This window comes from Cynocephalus volans, chromosome 1 (assembly GCF_027409185.1).
Source record: "Cynocephalus volans isolate mCynVol1 chromosome 1, mCynVol1.pri, whole genome shotgun sequence".
NCBI lineage: Eukaryota > Metazoa > Chordata > Mammalia > Dermoptera > Cynocephalidae > Cynocephalus > Cynocephalus volans.
Genome location: NC_084460.1, coordinates 27,103,458 through 27,119,096, shown reverse-complemented (window position 1 = coordinate 27,119,096; position 15,639 = coordinate 27,103,458). Strand labels below are relative to the sequence as shown.

Here is a 15,639-nt window from a genome sequence, read left to right as displayed (position 1 = left end):
ACCTCTCTGAGGAGGTGATATTTAAACAGAGGTCTGCATGAAGTGAACTAGCAAGACTTGAGGAGATCTCGGGGAGGAGCATTCCAGGCAGAGGAAAGTGTCAGGGCAAAAGCTTTGGGGCTGGAGCATGCCTGGAGTGTTCTAGGAACAGCAAGAGAGCTGGTGTGACTGGAGCCCAGAGAGCAAATGGAGAGAGAGAGGGTGATGTGGCTACAAGGGTCTGCAGGGAATTGCAGGCCAGGTGAGAACTTTGAATTTGGTTGTAAGAGTGTACCTTGGGTTGGATGTCCCCCCAAAGCTTAATCCCCACTGTAACTGTTGAGGGTGGGAAATCCTATAACAGCAATCGCAGGTTGGAGCCTTGAAGTGGTGATTAGGCTATAGGACCATGCAGTAGTGAATGGATTAATAATGGTGGGCAGGGGCATGGTTCGGAGGGCTTTAAAAGGAGAGTGAATGAGGAGGTTGGTGTCCCAGTCTCTCTCTGTTCCACCATTTTTCACAATGTGATACTCTGCAGTCCCTGTTGCCACCACCAAGACCCTCACCAGATGTGTTCTCTGGACTTTGGACTTTCCAGCCTCCAAAATTGTAAGCAATAAATTTCATTTTCTTACAAATTACACAGTTTCATGCATTTTGTTATAAGCAACAGAAACAGACTAATACAGAGTGATGGGAAGCCAGTCACCGCAGAGTTGAGCAGGGGAGGGTCACGAATTGGCCTTTTCTATTCAACCCGCCCTCTCCCCACACTCCATCGGTCTCTTACTCTGGGTATCTTGGCTATGCTTCCGATTTCTTCCTGACTGCTGTGCTCTTCTGCACACCTTCATGACTGCTATCTAGCTGAGGTCATCATTTTTACATCGACAACCCAAGTGGCCTCCTACTGGCCTCCCTGCCTCCAGCCGACCAAGCCTCCACCAGCCCTGTCCAGCTCTCCGGGCTCTTCTCTCTTCACCCTCAAAGCCCACACCCAGTCACTCCAAGCCTCCATGAGGTTCCTCTGCTGCCTTAGGTTCTCTCTCCCTCAAGGCTGGTGTATGTACTCTCTCCTCTACCCCCGTTCCTTTTTACCTAGGCCAACCCCTCTCATCTTTCAAGGTCACCCTGGCATCACTCATCTGTGAACCCTTCCCTGATGATCTTCACTCCAGGCTGACTTGGCCTTCACCTCTTCAGTGCTCCCTCAACCCCTCACATCTCCCACCTTTAGAGTCCTGAGCACCTTTGTCATGTAGGGCTGCTTGGCTTGGTTTGCTTTTTTATAAGCTTCTCCCTCTCCTCACCTCCCGGAACCCCCCGTTTCCTGCCCACAGTTTGTTCTCAATAAATATTTATTGAATAAATGAATGAGCTTGGAATTTACCTTTTTTTTTTTTTTTGTGCAGCCGGCCAGTATGGGGATCCCAACCCTTTTGACCTCGGTGTTGTCAGCACCATGCTCTACTGAGTGACTGAACCAGCCAGCTGGAATTTATCTTGCAGAAACCCCACCACCACTGCCACCACCATCAATAACAACAACAGCCAACCCAAGTTGAGGACTTGCTATGTGCTGAGCACTGTGCTAAACACTTCAGAGTCTGGATCTAATTTATTTTTCACAATCCTGGCAGCAAGCCACTATAATTAGCCCCACTTTAGAGATGAGAAAAGCCTTGGTTTTGTGAGGCGTGGTGAGATTAAGCAATTTTCCTAAGGCCTCACAACTCAGAAGCAGCAGAGCTGAAAGTCCAAAGTACCCAATCCAAAGCCATGGGCACGGCACACATCTGGGGGAGGTGTCTTGGCACTATTGTGTCCACGGGTAGGGTTTCCAGAAATCCCTGAACCTCACACGAAGCTTGACTGTCCATAAGCTTTTTTTGAGGAGGAACAGGTTCATTACTTTCATCAGAGTCTCAAAAGCGTTCTTGATAACCCCAAATTTAAGACGCCCCTCTGCATACAAAGGGGAAGATGAAGAATTTTGAGTATTGGAATGACAGCATCCAACCTATGCTTATGAAGATCACTCTGGCTGTCCACTGCAGTGTAATGCATAAGAGAAAAGATTGGAAACATCCTTAATGTCCGCCAAGAGTGTATGCATTAATTATATTTGGTACATCCTTCCACAGTAGGGAATATTACATAGCTATAAAGATGAATGAGGAATCTCTTTATGCACCAATACAAAGTGATTCCCAAGATATATTTTAAGTAAGTGAAGCAGAGTACAGACCAGCATGTATAATAATCTTCTATTTCATTTTTTAAAAAGGGAGGGGGTGAGATTCTAGATCTAGATGTGCTTTCACGTGCATAGAATATCTTTGGCAACATTCACAGGATAACAGCCAGTGGAAGCTCTACCTCTTGGGGTTTTTATGAGGGCTAAATGAGTTAATATTAGATAATTGCTTATAAGAGTGCCTGGCACACAGTAAGAACTATAGAAGATGGTGTTGAATAAAATTGAAGAGGGGTTCCCTTAGGGGACAGGGACCAGTTGACTAAAGAGCAGGGGGACAGACGTGCTTTTTCACCTAACGCCCTTAGGTACATTTTGAATTTAGTACCACAGGTGAATATTATCGATATTTTTTAGAAGTTGAAATTCACTGTTTCTAGACAGATAAAAGACAATCTGAGAGGGTCAGGCCTGGAAGGAGATCCCACCCAGAATCCCCGGGAATTAGTCGTAATTGGTTAAAGGTTACATTACACTGTGCGGTGTGAGAAATGAGGACAGTCAGGAAAAAGGGGGGTGGGGAGACACCAAAACACCCACGCCCCAAGGCCCACTATAAAAAGCACATTTAAAAACACCAGACTGGAAAAGTTTTTTTATTATTATTATTATTATTTTTTTAAATAGCAAAGCGCGTCCCCCCAGGAGGCGTGCTGCAGCTGTGGCTGTGGCGGTTCCCAGGTGATGTCAGCCCTGGCCAGGCGCCAGTCCCGGCCCCTTGGAGACGGTCTTGGTGGGTTCAGCTGGACTGTTTTTCCTTCCTGAGACTTGAGGACACCTTCCTGTCTCAAAGAAAGCAGCCTTTCCAGGGCTTTCTGAGAGCCAGGGGCTGGGGAGGCTGTGGGCCTAGGCGGAGAGGGTGGGGGAGAGGCAGGGAAGGTGGAGGAGGGGTGGGGGAGGGGAGCAGCTGCAGCCAGGGGAAAGTGAGGCTAGAGAGAACCAAAGACAGGACCAGCTCCTGGGTGGCTCCACAACCATCCTGCAGCGGGGAGCGAGAGGGTGTGCTGCTTGGGAATCCAAGACCATCTCCCTGACCCCATGGTTTTCCTGCCCTGGCTGCTGCCTGGGGGAGGCCCTGGGGTAGGGTGGGGTTGGGGAGCGAGAGACGTTCCCACGGAGTTCTCAGCTGGTCAGCGCCTTTTCTCCCTCCCTAAACCCTGGCCTACCCCTCTCCTATGGTTAAAAGCCCATTGCCAGTATCTTCCAAACTGGGTTTTCTGCAGCTGAGACAAACCACAGAGCTAGCGTTGAGGCCTAACTTTGCACTCCTAGCTGTGTGACGCAGGTCGGTCACTGCTGCTCTGTGAGCACTGCCTGTGAAATAGGTAAAATCAACCTTGCAGGGTGGCTGTGCAGACTGGCTGAGACAGCATGATGCCTCTTGGTCCTTGGTGGAGTGTCTGCTAAGCACACACTACATGCTGGCAGCACCATGTGAGGCACTCGCCTGACACACTGGTGTGTCGGCAGCCAGGAGTGTAATGGAGCAGGGGATCTGGGCCCACCTTGCTGGCCTGGGGAGAGGTGCCTCCTGTTGCAGAACCTCAGTGTGCCTGGTTCCAAATCCTGGCTCTGTCATTGAGTGGCTGTGTGACCTTGGGGAGCTGTGAGGACAATAACAGCCCATGCGTCACTGGGTTGGGGAGGATAAACGAGTTGCAGGGCTCGGAACAGTGCCTGGTTCAGAGGTAATGCTAGGTAAGTGATAGCTATTATTAGCATCCTCTTGTCCAGCAAGGCTCGTGTTGCTTAAACTGCTTCACGGGGCTGCTCTATTTGCTCAAAGGAGATACGTCAGGGATTATTGGGTTACATTCAGAGGGAGCCCAGGGACCTGAAGGTGCCCCATCATGCACACTGATGCAGGGGTGGCCTGGAAACTTTGCAGAACCTTTCACACTTGGCAAAGCCTTTTCTTACCTTGGAAGCATCATCCCAGATGGTGCCACTGGTCTCCCATATGCCTTAGAAGCATCCATCACATTCCTATTATTTGCTGAGAGCCTGCTTTTCTGATAGGCTATGACCTGCACAAGGGCAGGCACTGTATTTGTTTTATTCTCTGATCATCCCTAGAGCCTTATGTGGTCCACAGAGAAGTTCAATACTGTGTATTGACTAACTGACAGGCGGAACCACCTGCCTTAAGTTGGTCTATGATGTTAAACTCCATCCTATGCCTCCTGCTGAGTTTCACCTCCCTGCTGTGACTCAGGCCATGGAATCCGGAGCCAGACACCCCTCAGTTCTAATCCTGGCTGTGCCATGGCCTAGCTAGGGTGAGTTGGGCTTGGTTTTCTAGGCTGTGAAATGGGGACAGCAGCAGTACCTATGTGGGTTGTTGCAAGATTGAGTGAAGCCATCTGTGTAAGTCACTCAGAGTAGTGTCTTGGACTAGTGAGCCCTGTCAATGTCGGGACTAGGCACATACCTGGTGAGGCCATGTGGGGTGAGAGCCCATCCACTCCCTTACCGGCCACCATGTGACCTTGGGCAAGTTTTTTAACCTCTCGTACCTAAATTTTCTCACCTATAATATGGGGCAATAAGAGTATATGTCTAACAAGCTTGTTGAGTAGGCTATTTTATTTATGTAAACACTGAGGCCTGATACATAATAGGCCCTCAAAAAAGTCAGGCATTTTTACAAACCATTAAGAAAAAAACAATTCCTATATTTTACCAGCCTTCCCTCCCACAAGGCCAGTCTGTCCCAGTTGACAAAGCCCTCTGGTCTACTGGATATAGGCTGTGCTGGGATGAGAAAAAGCAAGGCCCAGAGACGGGCAGACACTCACCCTGGGTCACACAGGAACAGTGGCCAACCTAGACCAGGCTAGGTCTCCTGCCTTTCGGCCAGTTCACACTCAGTGCCTTCCTGGTTTCCAGGCCCTGCTGGCCTGCCCTCTAACCCTGACCCCCTGGGAGCCCAATCCCAGGCCCGTGGGGTCTGCAAGTCTGGTCTGGATTAGACACGCTGAGAAGCAAATGTTGGCCCCCCCAGCTAACTGCCCGGTGGGACCTGTGCTCACAGCTGCTGAGGCTCACAGGGACATAAATCACGGTGGCAGGAGGCTCAGGGGCTGGGTCCACCTTAGCCTCCTGAGGGGCACAGTGGCCTGAGAGTCATGGACAAGGATGCCTGGGTCCACTGGGGGTATTTTCTGCCCTCTCTTGGACTAGCTAAAGCAAGGGTGGGTCAGAGGAGGCCAGGAGACCATTTGGCAGGCCTCATGTCATAGTGGGCCAATAACTCAACTTCTTTTTAACTTTTTATTCTGTGATCATTTATAAACATGCAGAGAAGTGACGGAGGGAGTGTGGAGAACTCCCATATACCCTTTATCGGGATTCCCCAAGTTTTCACAGTTTGCCATATCCTTCAATAATTTGCTTTATCCTTTTCTCTCACAGACATACTGTTCATTTTTTCCTGAACCATTTGGGAGTATGTTACCTTAATAGTACTTCAGGGTATATTTCTTCAGCATAAGGATATCCTCTTACATAACCATAGTTAGCAAATTCGGAAAATTTACCTTTGATATGATTCTTTAATCTATTGCTCATATACAGTTCTGTCAACAATGTCCTCTGTAGCATTTTCCCCCTGCAGTACAGGATCCAGCCCAAGGTCATGTATTGCATCTAGCTGTCCAGGTCTAGACTTTTGATATCACAACCACATGAGGTAAAATACACAGTGGTAAGAGATGCAGATGGGGTTGAAGACATTCAACTTTAAATGCATGTCCCATGAATTGATGTTTTTGTAAATCCTCTAGTTATATAATGTTCTCCCAATAACGCATGGTGCTTGTGACTGTGTAGGTGGTTAAGAGTTAACTTGCTGAATATGCTATAGTTTTCAGAACCATTTAGTGGTGTTTTTAATTTTTAACCTAATAGGAGCCTCATAAAATAGGAGTGGCCTGGGCCAGTGAAGGGAACCTAATGTGGTGGGGGAACCCTGGGCTGGAAGAAGGAGCCCTGTGTTCGGAGCCCTGTGTTCGCAGCCCTGCTCAGCTCCAAATGCTGTCCCTCTGGGCTTCAGTTTCCCCATTGCCATGGGTGACCTCTGAGAAAAGAGCCTTGCATGGTGACGAGGGAGACCTGGGTTCCTGGTGACTCAGCAAGACCAGGGACTCACTGGGGACCTCGGTTGGTTTGCTTCCTCTGCTTTAAAGGTCTCGTTTCCTCACTGTGAAATGAACTTGATCATTCTTGTGCTGATGCTTCTTGTGTCGAAGGTTTGGGTGGAGAGTGTGACCCTTCAGGGTACAAGGTGGCCTGGCTGGAGTTGGTCATTCCACCCCCCTCAGCCTTAGTTTTTTTTCCCTTTGAGCAGTTTTATTTCTCTGGCCCCAGGTTGGCCTGGAGAAGCCTGGCTGGGCTGGCCCATCCTGGAGGTGGACAGTATATGTATTGGGGGAGGGGGCAATGTTAGGAAAATGGCCCCCAGACGTATTGGTTCACAGCTGGGGTTCTCCCAAGTCACGTGTGTGGGGCTGGCCTTGCAGCTCATAAATTTCCTGGACATTAACTGTCCATTACCTAGGAAGACAGCAAGCTGCAAAATGTGCAGAGTGGAGCACTATGCACCTGTGAAAAAGCATGAGACAGCTCTTTGAGCACCAAGGGTCTCCGAGAAATATTAAGGAAAAAAAAAAAATACAAGTGCAGAGTGTGTAAAATGCTGCCACTTGTGTGGAAAAACAATATATATATGTAACTTGCCTGTATACGCAGAACATCTGCAGGAGTCCCTAAGACCCTGGTTAACAGTAGTTGCCTCTGAGAACTGGAACTGAGCAGCTAGGAGGGAAGGATATGCATTGGCAGTTTATTCTCTTATGCTCCTTTTGAATTGTGAACTAAGTGTATTATCTATCTCAAAGGAAGTATAATTGAAAGAATCTAGTATCAGTAGAAGTGCAAGAGAAATTCCTGGGAAGCTGTTAATTGCATTTCTTGATCTGCATGCTGGGTACACATGTGCTGTTTGTGAAAATGCACTGGACTATACACTCACGACACGTGCATTTTCCTGAATGCATGTTATATTTTGATAGTTTCACTCAGCATACCATAAATAAAAGTTTAAGTGTATATATAAGTGTGTATTTAACAAAGACCTCAGCAGGACTATAGTGCTAACTGTGGTTGTCTTTGGGATGAGTGGTTTCTAGGGTCTTCTAGCATTTGAATTTTTTACAATGAAAACAAGCAGAGAAACCTACAAATATTTTTTCAGAAATAGTAGTCAGTATAGAGCCTTTCTGGAAGGACACACAGGAAACTGCTGACAGCTATTGCCTTTGGGGAGGGGCCCTAGGGACGTACACACTTTCACTGCATACTATTTGATTCAACTTGAATTATTTACCCAGTACAGAAATGATCTATTAAAAACGATTTAACAAAGCAAAACAAATGCTTATCTTTCTGTTTTAGTTGCTCTTGCTGGGTAGAGATTGGGCCAGAGAGGCCCAGAGAAGTCAAACCATATCTAGAGGGTAGCCCAGCAAATCTGGTAGCAGAACTGGGCCTCCAGCCCAGAGCACCCAAGCATCTGCTCTGCCCCCACTCCCAGGTTTCCTGCCATTGACAAGGTCATGGTCCTTTTCCTGTGACTTTGCCAGAGGCTGCTGTACCTGGACCAGGGTAGGCGCAGACAGAGCAATATGCTTTCCTAATTAGCTCCCAAAGGGGGAAGCGTGGCTGCACTGGGACACAGGATAGGCAAGACCAGTGTCCCTGGAATGCTGGGGAAGTGAGGTAGAGGGCACTTGGAAAGCTCTCCTGGGCGGAACCCTGGCCCCCTGGGGCACTCTTTCCTCTATTCCTCCTACCAAAGGGGTGAAGTGCAGTGGTTCATGACCTGCACTGGCAATTCAGGCAACTCCTGTCTTTTGTTCTCCCTGGGCTTCAATTTTCATCTGAGGAAGACCAGGTTGGTTGGGCTCACCTCTGTGGTGTTTAGCACAGTGACGTGCACAGAGAACACTTGTAAATGTTTCTTGATCTGCAAAATGGGCAGCCCTGATACATGTGCAATCAGGGTCAAATGAGCGGTGGGAGGTTGCGGGGGGAGCAGAGCAGGGGGAAAGTGACTGTGCCTCTGGAGCCAGACTTCAGTCAGTAAACACTAAGTAAGTGTTAAACAAATTTTAAAAATAGGCATACGAATGTATCTTGCTGAGGAAAGGGCGCCTCGGTACAGCCAGGAGGCTCTGGCTTCTCCCTACCTTTCCCTCCCTCCAGTCTCTTTTGCTTGTCTGACGCTGGCCTCACAGGGACACAGCTCCAGCCAGAGAGAGCCAAGAACTCCTGGCTCCACTGACCAGCTGTCCCCATCACCATCTCAGCTAAATCTGTAAAATGGGAGAAACACCAGCCCCCATTTCCCAGGGCTGCTGGGAGTTAACCGGAGTAACAGGGCTGGCACTCGATCCGGGTACCTCCAGGACAGGGGAAGGAGCTGTTTTGGGCCTTAAAGGTGGACAGACCTCAGGGTGTCACCCTGCCACGTGCCTTTGGGTGTCATTCATCATCTCAGCTAAAACAGATGTGAGAATAGGCCCCTATAGCTTACACTCACTTGCATGTGTGAAAAAAATGCGTGCCTACACAGCCCTGTTTGTGATGGCATCAAAGAGGGATACATTAAAGTATGGTATGTTCATAAAATGCAGTAAGCAGAAGCTAATAATGGAATGAAGATACCGTTTATGTACTGACTTGGGATGACAACAAGGTAGATTAAGGTTTAAAAAAAAAAAAAAAAAGGAAGGAGCAGAAAGTGTGTCCAATGTGCTATCATTTGTGTTTTGCTCGACTGTTCATAGGAAATGGGGATATCGCAAAAAACTGGTGACGGGACGGAGGCTGCCCTCAGAGAGGACAGCCAGTGGCTGGAGGACAAGGGGAGGGAGACTTTCAGCATATATACGCCTTTTGAATAATTTTGAGCCATGTGAATGAAATGAATATAGTCGTTATTCAAAAATAAATAAAATTAAGATTTCTTTACCAACCATACCAGACACCTAACAGTTGTTCAAGAACATGTGGCAAATGGAAGACTGTGAGGAAAGTTTGGTGATCTCTACTTCTGGGGAGGGGGCTGTGCCTGCCTTCCCAGCCCCACCTGTTTCAGGGCTCAGGGCAGCACCTGTGACACCTGCGCCTCTTTCTAGTTCCAGGGAGGGGCCACCTCTGACCTCCGATGTCCACAGACCCTTCCCTTCCTTAGCTGGGGACATTTTTTATTTAAAAATAACTTTTATTTTAAACCCACCAGTTCTCTCTCACACACACACCCACACTCATTTACAGACATGCACACACCCTCTCTCACCAACTATCTTTGTTTTTCCAAAAGTTCTGCCTTGTCTCTGACTAGCCAGGGCTGGGCAGGCTGAATGGGTCCTCACAGCTCTCCAGGGTGGGGTGGAGATGTCCCAGGGGCTCTGCCCAGAGGGTCCTGGGCCCAGGCCATTGTCCCCTGGTCCCTACACCAAGAAGGGGTGGGTTAGGCTCCTGGGGTCTTCTCCCCTGTCCAGCCAGTGGCTGGCTCCTGGCTTCCTTCTTCGGGATCCTGCTTGGAGCAAATACCACAGGGAACCAGGCTCATCTCCGTGGCCCTCGAAGTGGGGCCACTCCCCTCATCTTCAAGCAGCTGCCTCCCAGTTCACGGCGGCCACCCTGCAGGAAGAGAGAAAGAGGTGTTAGGAAGTTTGATCAGGTCATCATGAACACTGGAACTAACCTTGTGTCCATCAACAGGGGACTTTATAAATAAATCACAGTTCAGCCACACAAGAGCAGAAAAAACTCATTATGGAATGCTGTCAAATCACATCGTTTAAGGACAAAAGGAAGAGGCAGAAATGAATGAACGCTCCTCTGTGCTGAGAGTTCTAGAGAGACATGCATGTGGGAAATTGCTAATGGATTTCCTCAGAGGAGAGGAATTTAATGATGGGGAGACAGGAGAGGAATTTAATGATGGGAGGGAGGCTTTTCCACTCTATATACTTTTGTACCTTTTCCATTTCTTCCCAATATGATCTATGGCTTAAAAAAAAAAATCTCATACATTTTAAAGCACAATATTTTGCATTAGAGGGTAAAACAAACAACCCCACAGTGGTTCTGCCCACCCTGCCCGTATGCCCAGTGGCTTACTCATCCACCTTCAAAAGCAGCCTTCACTCTGGGTGTTCCATTTGCCAGGAACATGCAATCAAGCCTTGTCTCCCTGGGAAGGTTTCTCTATTCCTGAAACTGCCTAGTACTTCCTGCCTTTCCGGGGACATTCCACAGGGACAAAACTCAGGAGAAGGCGGGGTCTCTCCTTTGTTTCCCCATCAGGCTGGGAGCTCAGGGAGTGGCAGGGAAAAGGAGTTCTTCACTCTGTGGCCCCATTTCCAGCCCAGAACCTGGCTTGGAGCAGGAGCCAATCGATGCTGCTTGAATCACGTGGTGGCCACTGGAAGACGAGCTAATGGTGGCAGTCCCTGCAGCCACCAGTCTCTCATCCCACATTGGCATTCTGTACCTGCCCCTCTCGTTGACATTCTCAGGTTGGATATATGGGTTTTACCCTCACTGTAAGCCAGAGAGGTCACAGACACTAAGGTACCCTCTCCTTTGAGGCCTCCAGATGTTGAGTGACTGGCCCAGAGGCATCCAGCCAGTTAATAAAATTGCTGGGCTAGAAACCCATGTTGTCCAACTATCTGTCCTATTGTAAATGAGCAGGCAGCTTTCTCAGCCCATCTAGAGAAATAGCTGACCATCTGGGAGCTCTGCCCCCTGCCCCTCTCTGCCCCCGGGCCCAGGTTGGGGCAGATCCATCCAGATGTAGCCCAGCCTCCCTGGAGGCCCTCTCAGCCCAGGGACAGCATGTTCATTCAGTCAGGGCTATTTTGAGGGCTGAGGCCACAGTCCCAGCAGAGCCTGGGGCTTGGGCTTCTCAGACAAACTCTGGCAGGAGTGTCTGAGAAGGGAGGATAAGGGTGGGAGGAGGGGGGTGTGGTGTTGATGTTGGGGGATAGAAAACCGGCCTCCCCCGTTGTCGCTCTTTAAGTTCTCAGGGACAGGAGAGCTTCCTCGCACCCCAAGTCTGGAGGTCATCTGGAAACTTGCGTCCCTTGAAAATGTTAGGACTGTCCACTTCCCTGAACCTCAGTTTCTTCATCTATGAAATGGAGACAAAGTGATTCTATTTGCCTTCCCAAGGTGCAGTCGAATGTGGATTCAGCTGTGTAAACTGCCAAGAGCGCTTAGAAGAGGTGCTGACTAGGCCCAGTTTATTTATCCCTTAGGAACTCAGCACCAGGGGTCTTTGGGAAGCACCATGGTCAGGGCATGGGTTCAATTGGGACAGACCTGAACTTCCATCCATGCTCGACCATGGACTACCTGTTGGACCTCAGGCAAGTGATTTCACCTCACTGAGCCTCAGTTTCCCTATCAGTAAAACGGAGTTACTTTACGGGATTACACAAGTTAACACAGGTTACACAAGCCAACACAGGTAAAGCCTTTAGCACAGCGTCAGGAACATAGTAAGTGTGCACTAAATGTTCACAAGTATTGTTTTCAGCATCATCTGTTGATGGCGCCTGATGGCCCCAGCTACATCTCTGCTCCCGAGCTAGGTACATCAACAGGGGAGAGCCTTACAAGATGATCTGGTCCAACCCCCACCATCAGGTGACAAAAGGGAAAACAGGGCAGAGACAAGAACCCTCTTTCTATCTCCCACTTTCCATTTCTACAACAGAGGGCGACACCTACCCCCTCCTTAAACAGGAAGATGCTATGAGGAACTGTTTCCATGGTGACCCCAGCCCCCCAGACCAGCCAGTATGGCGGGGAGGTGGTAGCTCAGGGTGAAGGGATAGGGTCCCCTGGGGTCTTGGAGCTCCCTGGGCCCCAAAGCTCAGAGGGATCAGGGACTTCCCCAAACAGCCAGTTTTCTTCCAGTCAAGCCTTCCAGGGGCCAGAGCTGGCCAGGATCGCCCCTCTCGCCTATTCCCAGAGGAGCAGAGCATGGCTTCTGCAGCCAAATTTGGCTAGGTTCTTGGTCCCACAGACAGATCCGAAGGAAACAGCCAGGCCTGGGCGAGGCCCCCGTGAGCTGTGGGACAGGCCTGAGACCTGCAGAGAAGCCCCCAGCCTGCCTGCTGTGGGGGTGGGCATGTGACAGACCCCTTCTCCCCAGGACTGCAGTTACAGGGCCCTTCCTCTCTAGCCTTTTCCCCTTCCCAATCAGGCAGGCCTGAGTTCAGATCCTGACTCCACCACAGGCTGTGTGTCTCTGAACCAGTGGCAGCGTCTCTAAGCAGCTGGGGATAACCACAGCGGCTCATTCCTGGCTGCTGAGGGATTTCAGTAACAACATGTGGAGAGCGGTTAGCATAGATCAGTGCTCATGAAGACTGCTGTGGTGGTCATCAGCCAGTCTCTGCCTCCCCTAAAACACCCTTCCCTACCCCTTCATCTGCCAAGCATCCTTCAGGAATTTAGCATAGAATCCCCTTCTCACCCTGGGTCAGGGGCTTCCTCTGGGCTCTGACAGTTCCTCTGAGCTTCCCTTTCCTGCCACCTCCCTGCCCTGACCCTGATGCTGTGCTGTGAGTTCCTGACTGGTGGGGGGGAACCTACAACCTGCTCCTTTAGGTATATTCTTAGAGCCAACCAAAGGCAGCTGTTGGGAGTTAAGGGTTGCTGAACTGAATGAATGGGTGAAAGCAGTCAGGAAGTATCATATCATCCAGGGCCCAGTCAGCCCTTTACACCCCAGGTTGGATGCCTGAAGGACCACGCCTGACTTCCTGGCCCAGCCTAGGGCACTGACAGGGAACCACAGCTGGGAGCAGCAAGGACCCTTTAGAGAGTATAAGTCCAAGGCAAAGAAGACTGATTCAGGGAAACTAAGGCAGCCATGGGGTGAGAGGCCAGGCAGGGAGTCTGATGAGCCAGAAGGGGGTGGTTTGAGGCCAGGACACGGAAGCCTCCCCAGAACAGGGTAGAGCAAAGACTGGAGGAGTCAGAGGGCTTCACTCCAATCCCATCCCCTTTCACTTGGCCACCAAAAGCCAGTCAGAACTCTCTCAACCTGTTTCCCCCAGATGTAAATTGCAGCTGCTGGAATCCAAAGCTGTCAGACAGACAGGCTTCCTCATTGTAGGAAAAGTCCAGGCCAGAAAGGAGAGCCTGGGGCTGAAGCAGGCTCTGAGACCTGGGCAAGCTTTCAGCCAAGAAGTCCCCCTGGCAATCTCTGCTGCCCCCCAGCCCCCACCCATCCCCTGCCAGCATGGTTCACATTCTCACCTAGGACACATTGCAGGAGCTCACCCTAGCTCTGTCCTGCTGACCCAACAGTGCCCTCTTCCAACATTACATCCCTTCTGAGGCTGGGTGCTCTCAGGGGACCCCCTTCTTCACTCCTCCTGCTCACCAGCTGGTTACCTCAGGCTCTTGGTTGGGGGTGTGACCCCTTTCTTCTGTCTCCTGCTCTTGGGTCAGGTCTCAGGATTGGGAGACAATTATTTCAAGTTGGGGGTAGCTCAGGGCAATATACCCAGCAAACCCAGAGCCTGCATTCTGGCTTCCTAGCTGAGTAAATGTGGGCATGTGATTTCACCTCTCTGATCCTCCGATCCTCATCAGTGATAAAATGGGCATTAAAATGACCTATCTAGCAAGATCCTTGTGAAGGTCAAAAAAAAAAAAAGAGGACGAGAGTGCACCAAGCACAGAGGAAGAGTCAATAAAGGATAGTCTTTGTTATTCTTTCCTCGCGCCCTCTTCCCAGGAGGAAGGATGTTCCAGCGCACCCTTAGTTGGAGGGGGTATCCCTCAACGAGCAATGAAATCAGACCCGAGCTCTGGGCTTCCCCGCACCCTTTCTGTTGGGGGGCATTAAGTGAGTGGCTCTGTCCACACCAGACCCTGGGCTTGGGGCGCCGCACCTCCACTAATTCCCCGTCGCTTCCCCCTAGCTTCGCTGGTGTCTCTGCTTCTCTTTGGCTCTCCGAGACGCCCCGTCCCCCGCCAAACGCGTCCCCGAGGCCGCGGTCCGGGAGCGCCGCGCACTCACCCCCTTGCGCTGGTTGCTGAGGCAGAAGGTGCAGATGGAGCGCGGCTGGCGGCCGCCGTCGGCGGCGGCGGCGACGGTGCTCTTGGCACTGCCGGCCGCACGGAAGCACGGCTGGCCGTCGTCGGCCGCGTCGCCCAGCAGCAGCACGTTGGCCAGGTGCGCGATGTAGCTGGACGCCAGGCGCAGCGTCTCGATCTTGGACAGCTTGCGGTCCACCGGCTCGGTGGGGATGAGCGTGCGCAGCGCCGTGAAGGCCGTGTTCACGCTCTGCGTGCGGTCCCGCTCCCGCGCGTTGGCCGCCTGCCGCTGTCGCACCACCACCACGGGGCCCGCGCCGCCGCCGCCGCCCGCCCGCCGCCCGCCCCCGGGGCCCGGGCCGCGCCGCGCCGCCTCCAGGCCCTCGCAGCAGCCGAACGACTGGTCCGACGCGTCGCTCTCGCTGCGGTTCTCCTCGTCCTCGCTCAGCAGCCGCACGTCCGGGTACAGCACGTGCGCTCCGACGGGGCGCAGCAGCGCGAACGCCATGGGCGCCCGGCCGCGTCCCTCCCTGCGCCGCGTCCCCGCGTCGGCCGCGCCCCGCCGTGCGCTCCCGCGCGCTCCCACGGCCCCGCCGGCCGCCGCCTTATAGCCGGGGGAGGGGCCAAGCTCGGCACCGCCCCGGCCGGGGGCGCGGACGGCTCCGCCCCCGCCAATGGGGAGGCGCTCGCCGAGCGCCAGCCAATGGCGACGCGCCCACCGCCCCCGTTCCCAGGTTGAAAGAGGCCCGGGAGCTGGTGGCCCGCCCCGGAGGCTCCCAGTCCCCGCTGGCTAGCTGGGCAAGTGCTGGAGGTCTGGACGGGTGGGGCGGGGTGTGCCGAGATCCGAAGTTCTTGTCCTCAGCTAGACCCTCTGGGAGGCCTTCTCCTCTCTTGGCCTCGGTTTCCTCGTTCGGAAAGTGGATGGCAGAGAAACCAGCTCGGGTCTTTCCTCCCTCAAATTCTAATCCTGTGGTTCTGCAACTCTTGTGCGCCTAAGAACTGGGGAAGGGGCTTTTGACGTTACAGATTCCCAGACTGCCCTCATTCGGATTCAGCCGTTCTGGAGTGGGGCCCAGGAATCCGCCTTTTGTACAAGCCGGTGGTAATGGTGTTGGTAGTGATGGTGGTGTCCATGCAGAACACTTGGAGAAACGCTGTAAGCTTTCCAAATAAGGATTCCACAGTGCCATGTCCCTGACGACAAACTTAAACAAATAACAAACCAAAACACACAAACACTAGTAGTTCCACTCATGCGTTTATTCATT

At 51.5% G+C, this 15,639-nt stretch overlaps 1 protein-coding gene across 1 annotated transcript; it reads right to left on the bottom strand.

Annotated features, from left to right (window-relative positions):
• Positions 1–9,293: 9,293 nt before the first annotated feature.
• On the bottom strand, positions 9,294–14,933 carry TCF15 (transcription factor 15). The gene is made up of 2 exons (XM_063077242.1): positions 14,355–14,933; positions 9,294–9,946 (listed from the first exon to the last, which is right to left on the bottom strand). Exons 1-2 carry the CDS (start codon positions 14,877–14,879, stop codon positions 9,872–9,874), a joined length of 600 nt encoding a protein of 199 aa, XP_062933312.1. The 5' UTR covers positions 14,880–14,933; the 3' UTR covers positions 9,294–9,871.
• Between the last annotated feature and the right edge of the window lie 706 nt (positions 14,934–15,639).